The 23,398-nt window shown below is 43.7% G+C and overlaps 1 protein-coding gene across 1 annotated transcript; it reads left to right on the forward strand.

Annotated features, from left to right (window-relative positions):
* Positions 1-274: 274 nt before the first annotated feature.
* LOC144148957 (cystatin-2-like) lies at positions 275-18,572 on the forward strand. The gene is made up of 4 exons (XM_077680477.1): positions 275-575; positions 7,326-7,585; positions 12,346-12,450; positions 18,097-18,572. Exons 2-4 carry the CDS (start codon positions 7,340-7,342, stop codon positions 18,199-18,201), a joined length of 456 nt encoding a protein of 151 aa, XP_077536603.1. The 5' UTR covers positions 275-575; positions 7,326-7,339; the 3' UTR covers positions 18,202-18,572.
* The last annotated feature ends 4,826 nt before the right edge of the window (positions 18,573-23,398 follow it).

Genomic DNA, 23,398 nt, shown 5'->3' on the forward strand with positions numbered 1-23,398 from the left:
CTTCAATATTGCCATTCTGCTCTGTTTATTGTGTAAACAAATGACAAGTGCAAGAAGTAGTCAGGGTGCATGGCGTTGAACTCTCAAGGATTGCTGCTTGATGCAGGTAAGCGAGACCGTCCAAACACGCTGCCTGATATCCATTACCGCCCGCACTCCAGGCTTGCTGTAACAGCTGCTGCACGACTTTTGAAAACGCGGCGGCGCCGGCCAGCTGAATCGGGTGAGGCAGGCAAGGGGTTCGACAGCTGGGAAGTTGTGCACGTGTGGGTCTGCGAGCGAGAGTACTGAATGAACTGAGCGAATGCGTCAAAACGCAGCTGCACGGGCTAGACCGCCATCGCCGAGAAGACCTCGTTACGTTCCTGTTGATGTGTCCACCACTGGGAAGAGATATAATTGAACGGGTCAATGCCACGGATTTCCCTCCGGCGGACGCAGCAGCCATATTGACATCCAATAATCACACGACGTACGAAATAGAGTAGAGGGGGACATCAATGACTTCGCATCCAAGGGTGCTGACATTTCCGCTTCCAACGCACTCCCCAACGGCAGATCGCCTACCTTTAAAGGTATTCTTTCTGCAAAATAGGTTAAACCTGGCTGGTTAAGCATATGCTTTGCCACGATAAGTATAGGTACTCGTTTCGCGCAAAGAGGATCGAGCTTATGTAAATAGTACACTTGTAAGCAATAGCCCACATTTCTCTCTTATGTAAAGGTGTGGGCTGTGCTAAACTTCTTTGATTTTACTACCTCCGTCACTCATTTTTATTCTTAGAACTACCCGAACTTGCCACAGCAATCCGTCCTTCTTTTAAAAGTTATAGTTTCTTCAAGCGACATTGTTCTCTATGGCTTGACGCACCTGTTTAGAACGACGCAAATAATTGCCCACTAGCGATAACGCTGTGAGCTTTGTCACAAAACGGTGTCCTAGTTTGGTGCACTGCAAATGCTACACGTGCACATAGCAGAAAAACACTTCCCAACGATTATGTATTCATGTGTTTCTGACGCTGTTATCCAGTGTTCATTATAAACTGATGGTAATCGTTGCCTTATAAAATCAAGTTGCTTTCTGCATCCAAAGAGTTCGCGAGAATCAGTACCCATCGCGCCTTACGGAGGGTGTCTCGGCTTCTCGAAACCGCTGTACTGTGGGGAAGCCGTGTATACGTCGAATTTAACCACTATCGCTGGCAGTTCACATTTCGCGTAGGGCATTTCTGTGGGTATAGCATTTTCAAGGACACGCTGCATGCTCTCTTGTCAGTGCATGAAGAACTTTAACAGAACGCAGTTATATTGGAGTGATTGTACAAAAATGTATGGTGTGCAACAAAAACGGAGAAAACACAAAATGCCGTTGAAAATGAAAGGTGTAAGCTCATGGGCCACGATGGAACCGCTTGAAATGAATGATAGCCTCTGAGTGAGAACATTCAATCATGGAAGCGGAATTTGAATTCTGAAATCAATACACGAGAAATCGGCCATTGGGCTTGGAATTCTAAGCGACAGCTACTTGGATCGCGCAAAAAAATAATCAAGTCGATTTGCCCCCCACGAAGCAGCTCTTCCGTGGAACGCTGCATGTGCCGCATTATACACCTAGGTTACTAGAAGTCTGCATTACGCATTCTTGTGTGCACCGCGGATTTTACTGAATGCAGGAAATTGCACGTGCATTTGGTTTGACTGATCGCATTAGGCGGCGAAAGCAAGGGGCATTACGTCATTAATAAACTCGAGGGTATGAACGGTTTCCGCCACATGCGCTGCTCTGCTTGATATGCTGCTGGCGTTGCACTCATCCTGTGCAAAAGCCGGGCGACCTTTTGGCCAAACGTTTTTTCCACATAACGTCACAAAAAATGTAAACAAGAGCGAAGTGTCACAGGCCACTATGTTCTCCGACCTTGGACGACGACGGAGGTGAAGCAGCATGCAGCCTAACTGGGATGGCTGTGGCCACTTTACATAGATAGTCTCATCCTACAAGTACATCGCATCACTCCCAACCCTGGTTCGTCTCATCGGTTCTGGCACAACGTAACATGTTTGGTGGAGTGGGCCAAATCATCCTTATCCTGAACCCAGCTTCGCGTGGGCGCTATAGCCGAGGCCCGCGGGCCACCATGCCCGTATCCCCATCCCGAGAGACACCCGAGAAACACCAGCCCTAGAGAAGCCAGCGAGATCAGCCTAATATGTCATGTTCTGCATTACCGCGTTCGTCCGACGTGGCCCGGAGAACCTTCAACACCTTGCCCTGAGAGTAGGGCATCCCTGTTGCCGGACCGGGTATTACCACGGCTATCATCGTCATCTGCGGTGGCAAGCGATTTTCGCGGCCTATTTGCATCGCCTGGCTCAAACGCATTGCAACCTTCACATTGCCTGCGCCTCTACGGGATGGGGGCCCTCAACCAGAGGGTGATGTCACGGGGCATAACTGGACTGTGCCTCACGGCACCATGTCTGTAATCGATATCGACAGAAGAGTGCCTCGCGCGCGGCCTGTGTAGACTCTCTGATAGCAGCTTTTCAGATATTGTAAATAGATCGGTGATCATTCTGAACCATGGCGCGTGTCATTTTTTCCCTACACGTAAACATATTTTCAATATTTCTTTATTTAATCTCAATCACGAGTCATCCCAGTCTGTGCCCTCCACATACGGTAACTTCTTGTGCACATTAGGCACATTAGGCTAATATTTGTGTTTATAGCGCTATTTTACCGCATCCAAAGCCATCAAGTTTCAAAGGCCGTCTTTACGCCTGGTCTGTCTCTATTTCGTTGCACGTTAAAATGAATGCGTAGCCGCAAATTAAAGCGTTATCATTCCCGCATAAGATGCAAAGCAACCAATTCGCAGGTGGAATATTCAAATGTTCAGAATAAATATTCCTAACGAAAGCACTCAGGCACTAGAAGACACGTCAGGCTTGCAATGACATTTCCTTCTCCACTTCGGCAGAGGAGGAGGTGATGTAGGCATGATAAAAGAGGTGAAGCAAATAAAGAAGGAGCGAAATGCGGTCGCTTATGAATACACTTCAAAGGGACGGGCTGACATCTCTGTTTCATTTTACGGGTAAAGCACCAAAAGTGTACAGATTATCTGAGCGCACGCTGGGAAATAGAAACCGCAGGGCCACAAAAGGCGAGTCCACTGGCGCACAAGACATACGAGGTGTCTTCAGTGGTAAAGGGAACCTCCGGTGGCGAACAGGAGGCTGATGGTGATTGCGAGCGTGTAGTGCAAGCACGGAAATGTGCTGTCCACAGAGGCTAATAAATGATGACGGGTTCGGCTGCAAAGTTTAGCTGTAAAGCTACAAGTAAACCCAATTAGCCTTTGGCCTACACATTCTTGTAATTGCCGCTCCAGATAATTTTCTTACGAAGCTGGAACAGGTTTAGGCTGAGCCGAAGTAACAGAAAGAACAAAAGACCGATGAAAGGCAAACGATGATAATAATAAATAAACAATTTCGGAAATGGCAATAAAATGCCCCTGGTACAGAAGCGTTTGCGAGGACTTCTGAGTCGATAGGCGTTCTAAATTTCAGATGCCTTCCGAACTTAAACGAGTTATGCCGATCTGCACCTCAACTTGGATGCGAACTCAAACGTTTCGTCGTTAAGCTACAATATTTTGGCTTTTCTACTGCTGGCCAGTTCTTTCAAATGACTTACCAAAATACATTTATTTACAATGAGAATTGCAATAGAAGCTTTCATGAGTCATAATATTCATTTAACCTATACACGTGCACAAAACGCACAAAATTGAGTGCTCAGTATTACTTCCGTAGGCATTTTTTGTTGACCTTACAAGTTTAGAAAGGTGTTCAAGTACAAAGTGACCTTTCAATTAAGGTATGAGCAATAGACGACAAAGACATGTAAAAAACTAGGAGCATGCTCTTTGAGAACAATCTTTCATCCATAAATAATACTGTTGTTTGGTTATTGTGCAGTGTAGAAACTGCGCCTGCGATTACGAACGAGCGCGTTTAAAAGGCATTTGGGAACCTTAAAAGCTGGTCGTGACCTTCCAACACAATGCCTTCGAAAAACATCGTGTAGTAGGTCATAGGTGACGTTTCGGGCAAACGACGCTCGGTTCAAGGGCCTTTGGCACACTTGTGTAGCAGGGGCATAACACATTGGCGATCATTGCTTAGAAAGGCTCCAGGTAGCCTCGGGAAGACGGGTTCCAGGAGCACAAGTACATTACCGATAGACGCCAGCAGCAAGTGGCGGGATTGAATGTACATAAAAACGGTATGTTGCCATGCGGAACAAAAGGCTCAAGAAAAGCACGAATGATACTAGCGCGGAATAATGAAGGTGACTTGTCCGAGGAACAGGTTTAGGTAAAACGAAGCAAAGGCACTAAGGAGAAACTGGCCGTAACATGGTGACAAACTTCTTCAAACACAACAGTGCTAGCATCCTGGCGACACGTGCTTTAAAGAAAAATTTCGAAGAGTCATTCGAAACCTCCGTAATATATGCAACACTTGATGGTTTCCGACCAACGTGTCATAAAAGCAGAGCGCCAAACAACATCAAGCAATTCCTGGCGAACAGCCGATGAACTCCGAGACGTGTCCGGCATGCAAAGTTTCCCACGCGACAGGTAAATTTCTGTAATCTCTCTTAGCTATTGTTTCCTTTACCGGCTCGGTTCACTGTGCTTTATGCCTTCCATTGAAATCAGGCAGCGGCTGCTTTTCTGTTAGGACATCTTTCACCGGAGCTACGCTGATAATGGGTGGACGGTGCGTTTAGGTTTTGAGCCAACAGTCGACTTTTATGTTACGCGAATGAGAGATACAACATAAGCCAGTGCTTACACATAATTGAGATAACTCCCCGAAACGCATCTGAAAATTGTTTTGTATTGTTTGAGTTTGTTCCGTGATGATTGTTGTTTTTGAACATTGAACATTTTACGTTTTCTGCACATTTTAAAGAAGTAATTCTATTCGGTTCATGTTACTTAATTCCCTTATATTCGGGTTTCTGGTTTTAGGTTTTTTCACACTCTACGTCCCGTGTGTCACGTTCATTACCTTCCTTACCTTTTGCTGATTGAAGTTGTTGCCGGAATGGTGTGATGTCCCGCGTTGCTGAGCTCAATGGGTTGCTACTTCTGAATATTTTAACGGACAGCTTTAAACACCACAAACAGCTTTTCTGTTCATGAACCCATATTAGGCTACGAACTTAGCATGCGTACCGCTAAATGAAAGAAATGTCTTCTCACTTGCATCCCCCAAACAACTGATCAGGTGCTGATTTCAAGCGATGATGAAATGTCTGGCTGCAGTGTGCGATGTCCGTGACATGGTGCTGCTTTGGAGTACCGAGTGAGGAGTGTGCAGGCAGCTTTCTCATGTAGTTCGGTGGCACCGGGGCATGGTCGTGCTGGAGAAACGTGCCGGTTCATCCGCAGTCATAAAAGAGAAAACGAAAATGCAACACGAAACTGTGTTTAAATCCAATTCTTCTTTGCCAATCCCATTCGGCTGGTATGCCACATAGTGTGCGCCGAAATTAGAACCCTGGTGTTCATTAGACACCAAAACAGAGAGAACAAAATTTTCCTTCGTAGTATCAAGTTCCAGTAACGTTGTAATAAGTATTTCCTGGAAAAATTCCGATCTATACCTTGGAGCATCGTCCAGCAAGGTTACATATGTAGGATGGTTGCTGCAGGGTAAGGACCAGGTGGTTACGCATGACGTGCTATCGCCTGTGTTCGAGCCTAGAACGTTCTTAGAATCCGAATTCGTTTCCTTTAAGCACTTTTGTGCGTATTTTGTATTCGCATGTCTTCCTTCGGTATATTTCGGTGCGTTGTAAAAACAGAAAATAGTTGTTGCTAATTACACCTCTCCAGAAACTACCAAGTTTACGCTCCACTAAAATCATAGGAGCCTTCATCGCATATTCAACAGTGAAGCTGCTTAGCAAATCGTTAGAGGTTGGTGTCCGAAGTTAAAAATGCAAGACAATGCACAGCGCAGATGAGAACGCGTACGTGAGCGCGCGCCTCGCGGCTACCACCCGGAAGTTTAAGAACCAAAAAGAAAATGCTAAGCGATTGTGTGTGCCTCCCTCGCGGCGACCCCGGAGCGTTTCCGGCAGAGTGTTTACAGTTCCTGACCGCCACTAGGGCTCAGGATTACCTGGCGCGCCTCCCTAACCTGAGGGATACTCGCTAGGACTGAGCCTCGTCAGAAATAAAGTTATTCTCTCTCTCTCTCTCTCTCTCTCTCCAAATGCTTCGCTGCACAGCGTACCATGGGACATGTGTGATGACCCTGCGCGTGCTATTCTATTGAACTGCTGCGGAAATGATCCCGTTGTTCGGGATCTGTGGCCTCTAGGTGGAGTTCTGAGTACTTTCCCTGACCGCATGGGTTCGAACCTCGGTCTGTTTACTTTATCTTTATTTATTGCAGTTGTTTGCGAAATTACGTTCTTGTTTTATTACGGAAGAGCTCAATTCTAAGTGTTGTTCTTTTTTATTACGGAAGAGTTTAATTCCAAGTGTTTTTTTTATAAATGGTACTTTCTTATGTTTTAGATCGCTTTAGGTTCGGCGCGCAGGGCATGACCACGTTTATTTAAGGTACTGATCGAACGAACGGACACATCACGGGGGGCGGTGCGCAGCGAAGCATTTGGAAACAGCCTCTCCAGCGCACGTTTGTCAACTAAAGCATGTCCACTTCGCAAGATTACCCAAGATTTCCCAAAGAAAAGCTCCAGCGTTCGCCGTAATAGAGGCAACGCTTGCTCGGAACGAGAAAGACTCAAGCGTTTGACGTAATTGTGTCAATAATTGCTCGGAACGAGGAAAACACATAAGAGCGTACGCCCCTCCTAGGTGATGTCCAGTGATTATCACTTTCAATAAATGAAGGAAGCTCACGCTTATAGTAACAATGGTAGACTAAAGCTCGTTGTGGCAGTGAACAGTCATATAGGCTGTAATGGTAGAGTTAAACCATAGTGATGATCATAAAGTTTGCGTACAGCTTCGGTACCTTGAAGTTTCGCTCGCTAGTGTGAGATTCCTTCATTTTTTCTCTGAATCTTGCGGCAGCATATTGTAATTGAGTTATTTAATCGAGTTTTGTGACTTTGACCCCACTCAATGTTTTATGATGACAGAGTACCTCTGTAGTCGTGAAGTAGGCGAGATACACCAAATTCTAGCATTTGTTGCAATGTACATATAGCCACGCTGGTCAAGTTTCAAAGGTGTTTTAAAGTCTTCGTTTTGTTTCAGTTAAATTTTACGACATGTTAGAAGCATCTGGAAGAAGCTTAGATGGCAAGCAAGCCTGCCTATTTCTACTATTTGCTGCCTTTGCTGCTCTGTTGCTTCGTGGAGACCTCACCAGTGCAACGTTCGTCGGCGGGTGGCAGCAACAAAACCCAAAGGGTGACCCCACGTACCTCCAGTTGGCCCACTACGCCGTATCGACACAAACAGCCAACCGAACACTTTACGATACCGTCTTTAAACTCACTGCAGTCGCTACTCAGGTAAGTCTGTTTTTATAGCGCGTGAAATAAATCTGCGTGTCAGCAAAATTTTCCAGTCGTTCCGCATAGCTGCGTCAGTCATCGGAACCAATGATGGAAGCGCACAAAGTGACAGAGCGGAGAGAGCGCCTAAAGGTAGCTCCCTTCGATAAAGCAGAGGTAAAACAGCAATGGTGCGGCTCTTGCAACGAAGGGATGATGTCGCCTCGGCGCCATCTGAAGGGTATCAAGACTCCTGCGCCGCTAGCGCTCGCTATAGAACGGAGTGTGCATCCCATGCATGGAAGTAAAACAGAAAGTCAAAGCATGGCGTTCGCATCCGGCTGATCCTAAAGTGCGCAAGGGAGAGGGACGATATGCTAACGAATTGTCAATCATCCACGAATATATGTTAAAATAATTTTTATTTTGCTTTAGCTTAGCTTAGCAGCCACGAAATGACTATTTGTCTTTATTACAATGAAGAAAGCGCAAAATCCCCACTTACTCTAGTTCATAACACTGCACCGGCACAGTAGCTGCGATATCGATGGCTGTCCTGTCCCGTGACTACCTCGCAATATTTTTGAGTGACGATGGCGCCACCCTTGGTGTTCTTGCTGTTATCGTGAAGGTATATTAAGCTTTGTCATTTCCCTACAGCCGATTTTATAATGTATGTTATGAAAAGAGCGCTTTAGGTGAATATAGAAGTTACTAAAGAGCGCTGTCGACTGTTGCATATTACATATAAAGCGACATTGACTAGAAACCGGGAAAAGGCACACCACCCGAGAGCGTAAAAAGTGGAATTGTTTACAGCAGACGTAAGAACAGTTGCAGCACTAAATGCACGATTATACCGTCGTTTTTGCTAGACAAAACAAGGACCCACTAATGTGGCATGCTAATGGAAGTAGTTAAATATGTGTTCCGGGTAAAATAAAGAAAATTGAAAAAACACCCTCTTTTTATGATTTTAACCGCTTCCCTTAGCGCTCTGAAATTGACTTCCTGGCTTAACAGAATTAAACAGGTTGTCCAAGGCAAGGCGGGAGGTAGGGAGGCTCACGGTCTTGGTTGGAAATTTATCCTGAATGTTTCGTAAGCGCTAAGAAAACCCTTTTTACAGTGGCGTTTAAGAGATTTGCTTGTACTATGATGGGCGACTAGATTGTGTAATAAGGTTGGTGCAATTAAAGTAAATGGGCAGAACTGATTATCGAACATATATTGTAACCAATTAAAAGAGGACTTCAAATAATTTCGGTGATATAATCAGTTTTGCCAATCTTGCGAGGTCTGTCTTCGCTGTTCGAGACGGTTTAAATATGGCGATAAGGCCTGCTACCCACAAAGCCTCCCTTTTCCCATCCTGGTGAAAACCAGATGTCTCATGTTAACTTTCGTCTGCCTGACTGGCACCCTATGTAGCACTTTGCATGGACAAACGTCACGCATAGGACAACCGGCTTCAGATAGCACAAGCCCTGTTTTTGAGGGCTTAATTTTAGAGAAAGTAATACGATGACATTCAGGCACTCCTTGTGAAAATGGGAATGTAGTGTAACCGTCAGTTCCACACGACGTTGGGACAGCATCATCGAATTCATTTGCGTCGCAGACAGTACCTTTTCATACAAAGTTTTCATACTGAGGCGTGCGCTAGAACTCTGATGTTTCTGAATATACCGTATTATATTGTGTCTTGTCCTGAGAAAAAGTATGCGCAGGTATGCTAGGATAGCTCGTTTAGAGCACCTCCGAGGTTTCCAAGGACGAGTAATGTGAGGCAAATGTGGCGCACTGTTTTCGTCTTTCCGAGGAAGTGGATTGTTCCGATTTAAAATTCCTGGCTCACCTACTCAGGTTTGGATTGGAAGACGGTAGTACTAAGTGCTAAACTAAAACTTGCATTACATAAAACCAGAAAAGATAAGCATTGTCTTTAATTGGCGCGATAATTCTCGGCTGTGTAGCCCTGGTTTAAAAAGTAAAGCACCCCTTCGTTTGATGACGACGATGGTGAACTCCAAGCTTTCACGTGATGAATTCTTTGGTTGCGCAGTCTCACACGGCGAGTATGTGCTGCAGGTACGCACTACTCTTCTGAAATACTCACAGCAACTCTCGGGTGGGCAAATAGACCTACTGCTTGGCGTTCGCTTCGACCATGTCAAACTGGAGCAATCCGATAGACGCCGTCTTCATAGAGCGAGGGACCGAGTTTCGATTGCGGCCACGGGAAGCGCTCTTTTCTTTCACTTCAGCCACTATCATTCATCATCATCGACAAAAGAAGTTAGCATTGCTTCAGGGCGTATTGGTGCAGAAGCGCATCAGTGAGGACACTAGGACTTCGCTTTAAAACTGCAACTGAGAGAACAAGTAATCTGTAAAACAAAAATACACCATGCCTGCTGCACCATATTCAAACTGTTGATGACATAGGCATCGTCAGAGTGTGTTGCTTGTAAGAAGAAAAGAAAACATAGTTCAAAAATGCTGCTGTACGCAAAACGTTTCAAGCAAATGGCCTAAAATTTTGAGCTATAGCGTTTTCGTTGTTAACAATCAAGAATTACTGATGCCTCTAATTTCACTCCGCTTTACACATTTGCAGAGTGGAAGATTAGTAAGCACAACGAGTGTAACCAGATTGCATTTTTTACGATTTACATCTTGATTTGCTTCCACAGTGCGTGTGATAAGAAAATCCGTTTCCCAGAACCGCAAATTTACCCAATCCTAATGACCAGGTATTAGCAGATGAAAATTATCTTCTCGGTCTAGTTCGGTGTATAACAGTCATCATTTTTGAACTGAAAGCCACATAAACTATGTGACCGAATAAAGTTCTCACCGCATTCCTCAAGCGGTACGTCGAATAAAGCTAAGAAATATATGCTGCAAAAATCATAGGCTTCACCGTACCTTAGTTTTTACGTTTTGGATAAGTCTATGCTTTGTTCCCCCAACCAATCATTTATTTTTAGCTAGCATGCAGTAAGGTTCCACGAATGAAACCAGTCCAGAAAATGGTTTTAACGACGAAACAAATGTCGCGTACAAATTGAGTAGTTGGTACAGCACTAGTAAACATAAGAGAAGATAAAATTATTAGAATGCTCTGTCTTGTGGATTCCTTGAAACAAGCTCATTCCGTGTAAGTGTCATATACTACATTACCGTTTCAACTCTCATGAATTCCCGCGCATAGCGGTAAAAAGGTGCTGATCGTGTGAGCAACTGCCGGCATACCACGCAAGGCTAGGTCCACCCGTCAATTAACATCACCACCACCACCATCTCATGGCGACAAATTCAGCCGCCTAGCAAAATACCAGTAAATAGGTTTGCGCACGCAGCTGTAAAAAAGGTTTTTAATTGGGTGTTTGCTTCTATTTTATGAAATTGGATCCATAGCAGCGCATATTTGGGTCAGCTGAGTACACTGAAAAAACCTTTAAATTGCGGTATCAAAGTGGCGCTCATGTACTGTACTGATGCCACCGCAAAGCATCTGTAAAGTTCTGGAACAAATCCCTTACTATTACTCTGCGCTTGAAATTCAGTTCCATCAACGTCAGGCTAGGCAGCAAAAAGTTAGCCACACCTCTGGGTCAGGTTAAACAAAATGGTGGGCTATTAATTCTTCCTCCTAAGCTTAAACAGTCGTTTGCAACCCCACCATTACGGGCACAAATCACTATTCCAATATTTCGATTATAACGCTGGTTCAAAGCACCAAACGTCCAAACTTTTGTTCTTGGCAATCATGCCTCATGTACATTAGGCGGTGGCGCTAATGTGTTATGTGCATAGTTTAAGCGAACCTCAGAAGACTACATTCCGGTTTTTTATTTTGCCTACACGGTACTGTAGGGAAAGGGACCTTGACTAGCCCCACACATTGGGCGGTAGTATAATAATCGCAGCTAAGCTCATACTGCAACACACAACTTCGTTTATTCCCGGAACCTAAACCTGAAAGAATTACTTTGAAAAAAAAATGTACAGTAAATAGTTGTTCCAGTGACTGCATGCGACATCCGTAAACATCCGTGACTGTTGTTACTCACAACGCTGATTGAAGCCGCGGGTATTTTAGAACGAAAGCTCTATTGCTCTAGTTACATATCGAGAAAGCGGCATCTATACGAAAATTCTACCTTTCACCTCCCGACACCTCGCAGTAAACGTGGCTAATCGCACTTTCGTTTCAGTGGTGGTGCTGAGAGAACATTATACGCAAAAGAGTTGTGGTGCTCTATTGTACAAAAATAAAATACGGGGAGGCACTGGCTGCATCCTAGTTACTGCGAGTTTGCCCGTATGCAGGAGAAACTGCACGGAAGAGTGTCCGTGTTCTGCTTTGCGGTATCTTTGTGTGCCCGTTTTACTGCACGTTCTCGGCACAGAAAAATAGCTCATGCCCGACAACCATGGCTTAACGGTCTTCTAACTAGCCTATTCTTTTTCTAAAGCGAAGCCTTCATGTTGACATTAATGGATTCTGTATCGCAAAAACGCCGTATTAAAAGGAAACAATGTTTCCCGTGACCGGAATCGAACCAAGCTCAGTCGCGTTATGAAGCCGATGTCTTTCCGTTTGCCCCATTTCTTTATGGTCGAAGCGGTTGGAAAACTTAAATGTCAACCAAAGAATCTGTCACGAGCATTGAAGCTTCGCGTTCAACCATCGTCGTTGTTTGACAGAGGTGGCGTGATTTTTCCTTTTTATGTGGGTTCTAAAATGTTACCTTTCGATTTATCTCCAGGTTGTTGCGGGTGTCAACTATAAGCTGTGTTTTTTAACTTCTCCGTCAAATTGCACGATCGGCCGTGATGTTTACACGGCCCAGCAGTGTGTCCCAAGTGGACCGGTGAGTGAATATGCTTTATCTGAAAGCACTTCCGCTCGCATGTCCCGCATTTAAACATCACATGCAGAGCCAATGCCCTTTGTGGAATCGTACGTCAAGTTTAACTCTTTGAGAATGTTTCAAGACCATCAAGCTTTTTTTGCCGCCGTCTGTGTGTGCCCCTGCTTTGGTTCATTTTAAAAAGTACTGGATTACCGTTAGACCTGCTCCAGGTCGTTCGTAAATCGATAGCAGAGGGTTAAGTGTACGCTAATAAAAAAACAAGTCAATAGTAAAGCAGTGCCACTACTCTATCCAAATCGCTATCCCTCACATCTAAACAAGACTTCTAAGCCAGAAAATCTTCTTTATTGCGAAATAGTACATGGAGGGGGAAACAAAGACCCTCATAACTCATCCCTTCACGTACTTGTGGACACACTGTGTGGGCAAAAGTAACTCACTTTTATTTCCGTTCAGTACTTTTGCAGCTTATCACACTTTTAACACACTTCCTGATCCGATATGAAATAGCATGAGCATTGCGTATGCAAATGTACAAAAAACTTAAGGATGCATAAACAGACATTACGGGAAAAATTCTGAGCTTCTCAGTGCTTTCCGATTAGGCTTTCTTTTTGTGGACGTATGCACACGTTTTGCGCTGATTGAACAAGGTACGTTTCTGCAATTGCGGAGAAAGATTTCTTTAAAATCTCAAGAGAAATCTGTTTACAGCCCCCCTTTTTGCAGTATTGACGAAATGCTGCAGGAAGTGTAACCTTGAAAGTGTAGTGCAGGATGAGGGAGCGAGTACATTGTTTTGAAGAGACTGAAAATGAGAGTCTTTCGCATCCTGCATCACTAAGGTACAGCGGTAGTGAGAATAAACGAGCAAAAACAGGATGAATTTCCACAGTTGAAGAGCAAAAACCAAGTATATACACAGAAGATACAGCACACACAGCAAACACGTGTGAACAGATACCTTCTATTGGCAAGCGGAATGCACATCCAGAGCCCAGGTAAACCTGAACTTTAGTGCATCATCTCCTACATTGGTCCTGAACGCAAACTGGGTGGTACATAAAATTCACTCACGTAAAGGAAAGTCTTACATTATAGTCGGCCTTTTCAAAAATCCGCCCATGTGTTAAACATTTGGTCCACTTTAGATCCAGTTTTTTAGCGGGCAAAGCTTCTTCAAGGCTATTTCATTAAAAGAAAACCATAGACGGGGTAAAGGCACCCATATGAAAGCTGAGAAACGAGGCATAGAATGTTTGAAGGGAATGGTGCACGATTCATGAACTGTCGGTATCTATTTCAAGTAGGACTATGCGGAAAGAAAAAAAACAAAGGGAAAATGTAATGACGTCTAGACAGAAACAGCTTTTTTTTTCTTTGCGATGTGGAAATGGAAAACACACTTGTACTTGCTACCTAGTCTTTATATGTGACTTCACTAATTTTATAATCTAAAGTTCTGTAGGATACGTTATTACCTGTGCATAATCCGCAGCAATATTCCCAGGGAGAGGGGGCGGCAAAAGGCCCTACCATCAATATCCAATGATAAAAAATAGATCGAATATTTGCATTCGAAAATATCAATCACTCAATCAATCAATCAATCTTTTTATTTGTTCTTCGAGTGGAAGAAAGCGAGGAATGCGGAAATAAGCTTCGCACTAGCAGTCGTGCGTCAAAAGCGGGTAATCCATGGGTCATGTGTTCTCGTGTCATAAATGTAGCGGCGCTCTTCCACATTAAATAATATTACATAATCAATATTCTCTGATTCGAATAGCAGACCAGTAAGTGCAAGCGAGCCGGAAAAGATAAATCGAGGCAACTGGTAATATTTCAAACATCTTAAAATATTGGATTGTATGAGCCCTGAATGGAGCATTTGCAATTATACCGATAGCACGCTTTTGGCATACACTTAAATTGTTCATATTAGCATTTGACGTGGTTGCCCATACCATGTGGCCATAATTAATGGTAGATAAGAACAGTCCATTGTATATTATGCGTTTTACTGAACATGGTAGGAAATGACGATGTCGATTAATTAATCCTGTAGTTTTCTTTAGTTCACTAAAAATTAGCTCATTGTGCTGGTCCAAGCCTAAATGTTCAGAAAATGTTACTCCAAGTGTTTTTATGTGATTTAATTAATTTCCTGGATATCCATACTTAACTTCGTTAACTCAGCTAAGGTAGTATTTCGTGAACGAAAAAGAATGGCTTGGGTTTCCTTAACATTTAGTCGCAGATTGTATCACACCATTCCTTTAGGAGCTTCATGATACCATTTCGTGAATTAATTAAATGCCGGTAATCACTGCCGCTGAGTATAATGGTTGTATCATCTGCATAACCAATCCATCGCACGTCTTCAGAAATTATAAAAATATTATTTATGTAAACAATAAACAATACGGGCCCAAGAATGCTGCCGTGGGGAACACCACAAGTGTTGCCTCGTAATTGGGAGTTTGAGTTGTAGTGGGAGACATACTGTGAATGATGTTGCAAATATTAACACAAGAGAGCGTTAGCATCACCACGCACACCATACTGCTTGAGTTTGGATACTAAAATATTATGATTGATACAGTCAAACGCTTTTGAAAAATCTATCTATACACCCAAAACAGTATTTTTCTCTTCGAGTTGTTTGATAATATATTCTTTCTGTGTTACTAGTGCCAACTCAGTTGATTTACCTTTTAAAAACCCATATTGGGCGGGGGCAATCAGTGAGTGTTTGTTAAAAAATTCGTAAAGTCGCGCGTGCATGATTTTTTTTATGCCCATCGAGAGAACTGGCAATATAAAGATTAGTCTAAGGTTGTTTGGGTCATTTATATTACCACCTTTGTAAATGGCAGCAACTTTTGCTGCTTGCATTTGCGCCGGAAAATACCCACTCTCTAGTACTAAATTATATAAAGCCGTTAATACAGGACCTAGGAGGTCTATTACACACTTAATGGGTCCAATTTACATGTCGTTCAAGTCTCGCGATTTTGAGTTCCTAAGGCTCCGAAATGTATTATTCACCTCTAACTCAGTCGTCGGGAAGAATGCCATACTTCTAGTGAAACGGTTAGTTCTATGTAACGAGACACTTGCGCAAGTTTGACCCGAACCCCCACTGATGCAAAATGCGTATTGAACAAGTCAGAAAGTTCGGTACCACTAATATTTCGGTTATTTATACGAAGACAGGAAACATCTGACTGCATATTTTGTTGCAAAACAGAGGTAATACGTTTCCATAGGCGATTGCTGTTAAGAGAGGGATCACCAAAAAATGCCGAAAAATGTTCCTCCTTGGCGACTTCGCGTTTTAGTTTATTACGGAAGGATTTATACATCCGCACCTTTTAGGTATCCCTAGTTCTGATGAACTCCCAGTATAACCGGTTTTTCTTTTTGATTTCCCTAATTAGGAAGGTGATATGTTATCCAGGGCTTTCGCGATTTTTAATTCTTGTTACCTGGCAATTTACACGGAAAATGCTTATTAAATATGTTCACTATATCAAAGACGAAGGCATCGTACATTGAGTTGGCGTCTGGTTTTGAAAGCTCGTCATTACAATCGTAATTTTCTGTTTCATTACGAAAACTGTTCAGGGATCGCTCTGTAATGCACTTAAAACATGTTTGAAGGTTAGTTCGTGGCCTAAGATTAGATTTATCGCAAAAAAAAGGCGAGTATGGGAAGGTGATCGCTGATGTCCGAGGTGAGACAACCACTTTCCACAACGTGCTTATCAGCAGCACTATTAACAAATCAGTTAGAGTCGCAGAAATCGGCGTAACGCGTGTTGCCTCGCAATGATGTTTACGAAAGCGTACGACCCTACTAATTATAATAATTCACTCATTTGTTGGGTGCGTTTTAGCAAGCATATCAGTGTTAAAACCACCCCCTATGAAGAGTGAATATTTATTTACTGGCGCAAAATCAAAATGGGTTTCAAGAAAGCTCAAGAAGTCATCAAAGTTTGCGCTTGGTGGACGTTAAACAACCGAAAAGATTTGGGAATTTTCCCGTGCCATTAGTATTTTATAGTCAGAATGACAAACGGAAAACTGTTTAACGATAGTCATGCTGTGGGCGTTTTTTTACCGGTAATAGTAGGCCACCACCTCGGCGATTTCCACGACTGAGAACAAATGCTTCATAGTATGGAAGTGCAAAAAGAATCAAAATTTCGTTGTACCATGTTTCCAACACCATGATGGCATCAAAAGAAACACCGATCGAAGAATATAAAGTTTCTAAGCCATCATGCTTGTTTTTCATAGAGCGCGCATTTATGTGAAGGAACGAGCAGGAATCTGCAACTTGAATATCTTTCAAATTGTGAAGCTCCTTCACCATGTTGTCGAAGTTCCGATTAAAACACCTTGTGTCAAAGCAAAATTAAGACATGCTAGCTTTTGCAGTCATCTTATCGAGGTCATTGAGCCTGGTTACTCGAAGCAATGGGGATATATCCTGCTGGCGAGCAAGGATTTTACCGTCTTTTACCCACACGTATATCCATACGACATCTTTTTTTCTTTGCAATTGCTGCACCGAGCAATTGCTTGTTTTGGCGAGTCAAGTGCTCATTGAAGAAAATAGGATCCTTCCCGCCAAACCCAAGATTTCGAGTCGTAATACGTTGCGTCTTAGCTTTCTCTAGTACGGAGTTCCGTTTTTTTCGGCGCATGAAGCGCACAACTACGTTAGATACATTTTCCTTGGCAGTAGGCACCAAGTGACAGATGTCGATATCATTGGGGGTGATTGCCTCTTCGATAATTTCAAAACAGGTTCATGAGCGTCTGCGTCAACTGGAACGCCCTTTACCTCTAGGTTGTTTGCCCACGAGTACTGTTCTAACTCTATATCGAATGATAAGAAAGTGATGGAATAGTTGTATTTGAAAATATAGTTTCATATTAAAGCTAGTTTCTTAATAAATATAGTTTCATGAGCTCAATCGTACAAGCATATACAATAATTGAAAAATCTGCCACTCTATGGCGTAATACACACCAAGAAACCTAAGTATTCACAGCTTCACCTGAAAATAATTGAGAAGTCACGGGCCCTTCTCACACCTTCTTGCAAACTCCCATGGATGCCATCAAGGGCTGTTTCAGAAAATGTTGGACATTGGATAAATCGTTTTGACAGTAGGGGAATCATTTTCATAATTTGGAGCCCTAGACGACTGAGCTTTTCTTCTACGCCGGTCCACAGACCAAGATGTTGAGATTATCTAGAGCCGAATTGATGTGTTCCCTGCGTTGTTCAGTGTAGTTTCGGTACTCTTCTTCGAACACTTGTGAAGTTTTTTTGAATATGTGTTCTTAGTAGCTTGTTCACCCCTACAGGAGTTTGTGGTCTAGGGGTACTATAGAAACTGGTCAGGTAATTTTTAGTTTTTAGGGCAGCACTCTGACCAATAGCCATGGTAAGTGTTTGTTTTGTAAATTGTCTGGTCGTTCGGTTGCTTTGTTTTTTGTACTATACATTCCCTGATATTCATGACGAACTGGTAGTTGACACAAAATCTACAAGCGGTTTTTCTTGGCTTAGCCCTTATTTTCACGATGATACCCCTTTTTACACCGCCGTATTTTAACTCGCAGGTGAATGGCTTTTGCACGGCCATTGTGTACGTGGTCGTGTGGATGAATAGCACGCAAGTTACCAACTACACCTGCGCACCACCCCGCGAAGCGGCCTCGTGCTGAACCAAGCGCCTTTTTATGACGTCCCGAGCATGATACCATCATAACTCGATTTTTCTATGCACGAGGGAGACAAGCAGGGATTACTCTCCTCTGCAGATTTTTGTTTGAATCCAATGTCGCGCTCAGAAACCATTGCCCCTGCATGGCTTCTACCGATAATCAATATGAGCTGGGTAGCATTGCAGGAATGAACGGTTACACGTCTTGCCCAAATGACGTGCACGATCAAAATTGTGATGATATTTAGAGCTTCAATGTGTTCAAGCCAGCCCTAATCCAAAATTTCTTGTCCGAAGAAGTGTTTTATTATCTACTATATTTATTCAGGACTGCCTTCTTTACTTTGCTTTTTAGAACACACCCGACATTTCAGTCGCTTTGCTGTTTTATAATAAAACTCTGATTTAACTTTTCAAGTTGGAGTGTTTTTTCTTGCCGATTGGGCGCAATAAAACAAGCTTGCTCCGTTGTTTTGAATATTACACAACGTGCTACAGAAGTTTTATTTCATTGAATGGAGAATATTTTCTTGCTTTATCGCGCAACTACGTATACACAAAACTAGCGGCTGTATTATGCAGACCCAACTATATGTCCAGACCTACCTTTCGGTAAACAGCACAGCGTCAATTACTTTACCAGCACAAAATAGCTCCGAAACATGGCAGGGAATAGTCTGTTTTAACTGGTGCGGTTGCACTCTCATTGTGCGTGTTGAAAATAGTACCCCTCCTTATCCTGCCTGAACCAGGCACCGAATGTCACTTATATCTGTTGCAAAAGCTATCAAATAGATTGCTAGCCAGCCTTTGTCTGAAGAAAAAACAAACATTGCTAGAAAAACAGCGCGATAAACTGCGACGACGTAGAGGGCAACCGCAAGTTCTCCCCTTCCTCTTAGTTTCCCGGGCTATTTTTCTTACAATGAGTACTCTACTAGCTCAAAGTCAAGCTTTAGAAAGGTAAACACTTCAAATGAAAGGTAAACCACAACATTATGGGTTGAACACCTTGTCTAACTTACGGTTAAGAAGACAGAAGACTGAAGTGTTTCTAAGTCTATATCCCCAGCTACACCCGCCCCAATTACTAAAATGACTACGTAGCGCTACCCATCTAGTATATTCGTTCTATCAAAGAGCTCAGCTACTCTCTCCTTGGGGTTGCAAGTAAATAGCCGCCTGAATCCCAGCTGCTTATTGCAATGCCTGAGCTCACTGGTATGGTACAAGCTCTGTATGACCGAAACTAACAATGCAACCACCGAAGACCTTCACACACAAAAAATTTCCCTATTCAGCGAGATTACACCTCGAACCTGGGAAGCAACTCATCAAGATCGACTTTCTTACCTATAGCGGTACACGATAATGGATCCACAGTGTCCCCTTATGTAGCTTTGTGCACTTTCCTAGTACCACCTTGACAACAAGCAGCTAGCTGAAAGCCTTATCAGTTTGTTATTAACGAAAAAAGCTGGAGGGCTATAAAAAAAAATAAGTACAATTATTTCTAGTAAATGCCGAACGCGACCAATAAATGTACGTTGGACCACTGCATTCCGTGCGGCTCTCAGCAACGAGGCCTGGCCCGTTATAATGACGACGTGAGGATCCATTGTGGAAATGAACAACGATGCTTTCGCAGCTCAGGATTGAATAATATGCTTCGCCCCCTCCCCCCCCGCCAAAAAAATAACGCGGTGACGTAAAAGTTTTAGAAGAAGTTTATTCCAAGTAAAAATCAGAGCCTGCTTGCACAACAGTGCAAGCCTGATGTCAGAGCAGAGCTGTGTTCATCTAAATTAAACTCACCGAGCGCCATTTAGGTCGCTGAAAATCATTCACCCTGTGTATATTGTCACGAACCAAATACGACGCAGCTGTCTTCTAGGAAACCAAGTTTATTGGAGCGAATTTGTGCTCTCCTAACAACTCAGAATACACAGGTGGCGAAGCAGCAGTCAACGAAGTGACGTACGCAAGCGAGCGCTGGCAATCGGGATACCGCGGCCGGCGTCTGCTCTGCAGGCTTTTATCTTTCGGCGCTACTGTTTCTCGAACCGTCGATATACATCTAGAACATTGTAGAAACAAAGAAGATTATTCGAGGTTAGTGACGATAGGGCGAACCGCTCTCCGTATCAGAATAAGATAACCTGTGCGGCATAAAAATAAAGAAAGGAACACGCGCTTCCCTTGGGACACAGATAATACAGCCGGGCGTGGCCGGGCAGTAAAACAAATGATAAACAAACAAACCCAATGCCTAGTTTGCGGCAATATATATGGCACTCGTGAGAAGAAGACCAAATCAAACGACAAGTGAAGTATCTACGTGATTCATTTGTACAGTGCGCACTTCAATCTTCGTAATAATCAGTCTCCGTTGCACGAAAGCCTTCGTCGAGCTTTCCCTCGCCGCTGAATACTAGCACTACTACTCGTTCTCCTTGTTCTTATTAAGGGCGATTGAATTCTCGGCTGGCAGCACGGCGCGCTTCCTGATAAGCCTCCTCTTTAGCCTACGGAACTTCTTCAGTTACCGCATTCCTATGTAAGCATGCAAACGTTGCGGTTACTTTTGGCAGTGTCCTAAGGTTGGTGCGAGTCACAAGTATTAGAGCCGTGAAGACAACGTGAACGTTGGGTATTAAAGCCTGCTTCGTCCCGACAACAATGCAGCCATGTTTATCGTGAGCTCTGCGCTGATATTCCAGATATTAAGGAAAACAGATGAACTAGTTGGGACTCCAAGCGCTTTTGTGGTGTGTTCTCTATGACATCACAGAAGCGTGATTTTGTGATTGGCAGCTGTTGACCGAGCCATTGCCAAAAAAACATGATTGGGCGATGTAGGGGGAATATAGTTCCATTTCGATTGATTGTGGGGTTTAACGCGCCGACGCAACGCAGGCGATGAGGCGCGCCGTAGTGGAGGGCTCCGGATTAATTTTGACCACCTGGGGATCTTTATCGTGCGCCGAAATGTCGTACACAAAGGCGTTTTTAGTTTTCGCCTCCATCAGAAAAGCGGCCGCCGCGGCCGGGAATCGAACCCGCGACCTCGTGCTCAGCAGCGCAACGCCTTAGCCACTGAGCCACCGCGGCGGGTATATAGTTCCATTTCATCGTATCACTTGAATTTTAACGTCCAAATTACACGCAAAGAAGGTTTTAGTGCTGGCCTACACTACGCCCCTGCTGCTTAGGTTACATAACTGTAGTGCAAAATTTGAAGTCTTGCATTGTTTTTTTTTCATATTTTTGTTTGTTTTAGAAACCGTCTTTATTAGCTAGAAGGAAACTGGTGAGTTAGCGAGGTCTAGTTCTTTTTAACTGAAAAAAGTTCCACGTTGTCTTCATGGGCCCAGTAAGAAACTCTTAATTTTCCGTATCTGTCACACAGCATGTGAAGATTGTCCTTTGTGTCCAAATCAATGCCGTGCACTGGCGGCTTGCTCCGATTTCTACGGTAGCGCTAAATTAAGATTGTCAAGTCTTCCTAGCTTGAGTAGGCATGGATAAAAAATCATTCCAAATAGCTGATGAGTAGTTGAGGTGGGCTATTTGATTTGTAAATGAAACTAGGTTCCTTTTCAAGCTCAGCTGGTGCTGTTTATTGGCCAGGCTCGATGCATTTCAGCGCAGGCGAGTGTTGATTGGGTTTCTGGTCAGCTTCAGTGCACATCGGCAATCAATGCGGTCATAAAATTGAACCGCATTGAGGCATGCACCACGCCTTGCAGCATTAAGGATTACACACAGTTTTCAGGACAGCCTACCAAGTGCGAGTTTGCCGAATTGAAAGCCTTAGATGCCACACCAAGCGTGAATACTGACTGTAGTTGCCCTGGGCGTCAGCACGAACAGTGCCGGAATGGCTGTCAGTGTAAAAAGACAATAAATTCGGTTCTTGGCTATTTGACCCTGGGTCACCAGCCCAGCCACCAAGTGGTATAACCACAGTGGTCAACCCAACCCACTGGCAGAAGAGAACCAGAATGAGCATGACGCACGTACAATGATGGTTAGACTCGACGGCACGTGCGTAGAAACGAGTGCACGCGTAGGAGAGCTGTCACTGTTGGGAGACTGCCAGTATATCCGTTGGATTATTTCACGTCGTTAAACGGATGAAGAAAGGGGAAAAATGCGAACACAATGCAGGAGGGTACAGGTCGCTTGGATTTCACCTTTAAATCACGTAAACAGACTTGAGTGCCCGCGGAAAGTTTCTGTGGCGGCTCTTCAGATGTGCGCTTTGCTTGTTTTGCTAGTTAAGGGGTCCACGAAGAAAAAAAAACTTTGTTCTGTTTTGGACATGACTTTGGCGTCTCTCAGCTCTATTTCACGCAAGCGAGATATTTTTAGCCGAAAGGCGCAAATATTAAATGACGTTGAAATTTTGCTGCAGTGGCATGCTATGGGCAGTGTTGGTGTAAGGATATATTTCGTAATAATATAATGAGTAAAGTGATGGTGATTGACATAGGGATGTTCGGTTCAAAAACAGGAGCTCCCCCTCCACCCTCTTGACTATGGGATCCCCCTCTGTGATCCTCTACTCCACACATTCTTGTTTAACACAAAATGAAACAAAAACAAATTCAAATTCAAATTCGATTAAAGTATCGGCCAAAACCAAAACGTAGTTTCCAGTGTGTTAACTACATGTTAGACTTCAGGTGACCTGGCCAAATGGAATTGGAGGTCTTACTACTGCTGCCCAGTGGGGTTTGTAGGTATTGGCTTGGCTGGTGGCTGCCAATTCGGTGATATCTTAGAAGAACGTATCATAGAACAAGATTCTGCGATATCATAGAAACAGTACCCGAAAGTAGCTAGGGAGTTGCCACTGCTTCATCCAGAGTTACTGAATGCATACCAGTTGCAAAACTCCCCATAGGCCACAAGTATCAAAAGCCGCTCCTCGGTTGCCCCCTGCGCAGGGGCAAGCACGGGGCAAGTTGACTAGCCTGTCGTCTGTCGGCCGAAAGTTGAAGTAGTACTCAAGTGCTTGCGGCTGCAGCCGTTAGTCATAAAAAAAGCCACAGGAGAACAACTAAATTTCCCCTGATTATTGCCCTTTAATTTAAAAAGCGACCTTTATTGTACTAAACATTTGAATAATAATAGTTCAGCGAAGTTCAGTTTTTGTCATCCTAGGGGCGCGCCAGTACGCTTGCCCCTCAGCA

This window comes from Haemaphysalis longicornis, unplaced genomic scaffold (genome assembly GCF_048455015.1).
Source record: "Haemaphysalis longicornis isolate Haplotype H1 unplaced genomic scaffold, Haemaphysalis longicornis Haplotype H1 scaffold_8, whole genome shotgun sequence".
Taxonomy (NCBI): Eukaryota; Metazoa; Arthropoda; class Arachnida; order Ixodida; family Ixodidae; genus Haemaphysalis; species Haemaphysalis longicornis.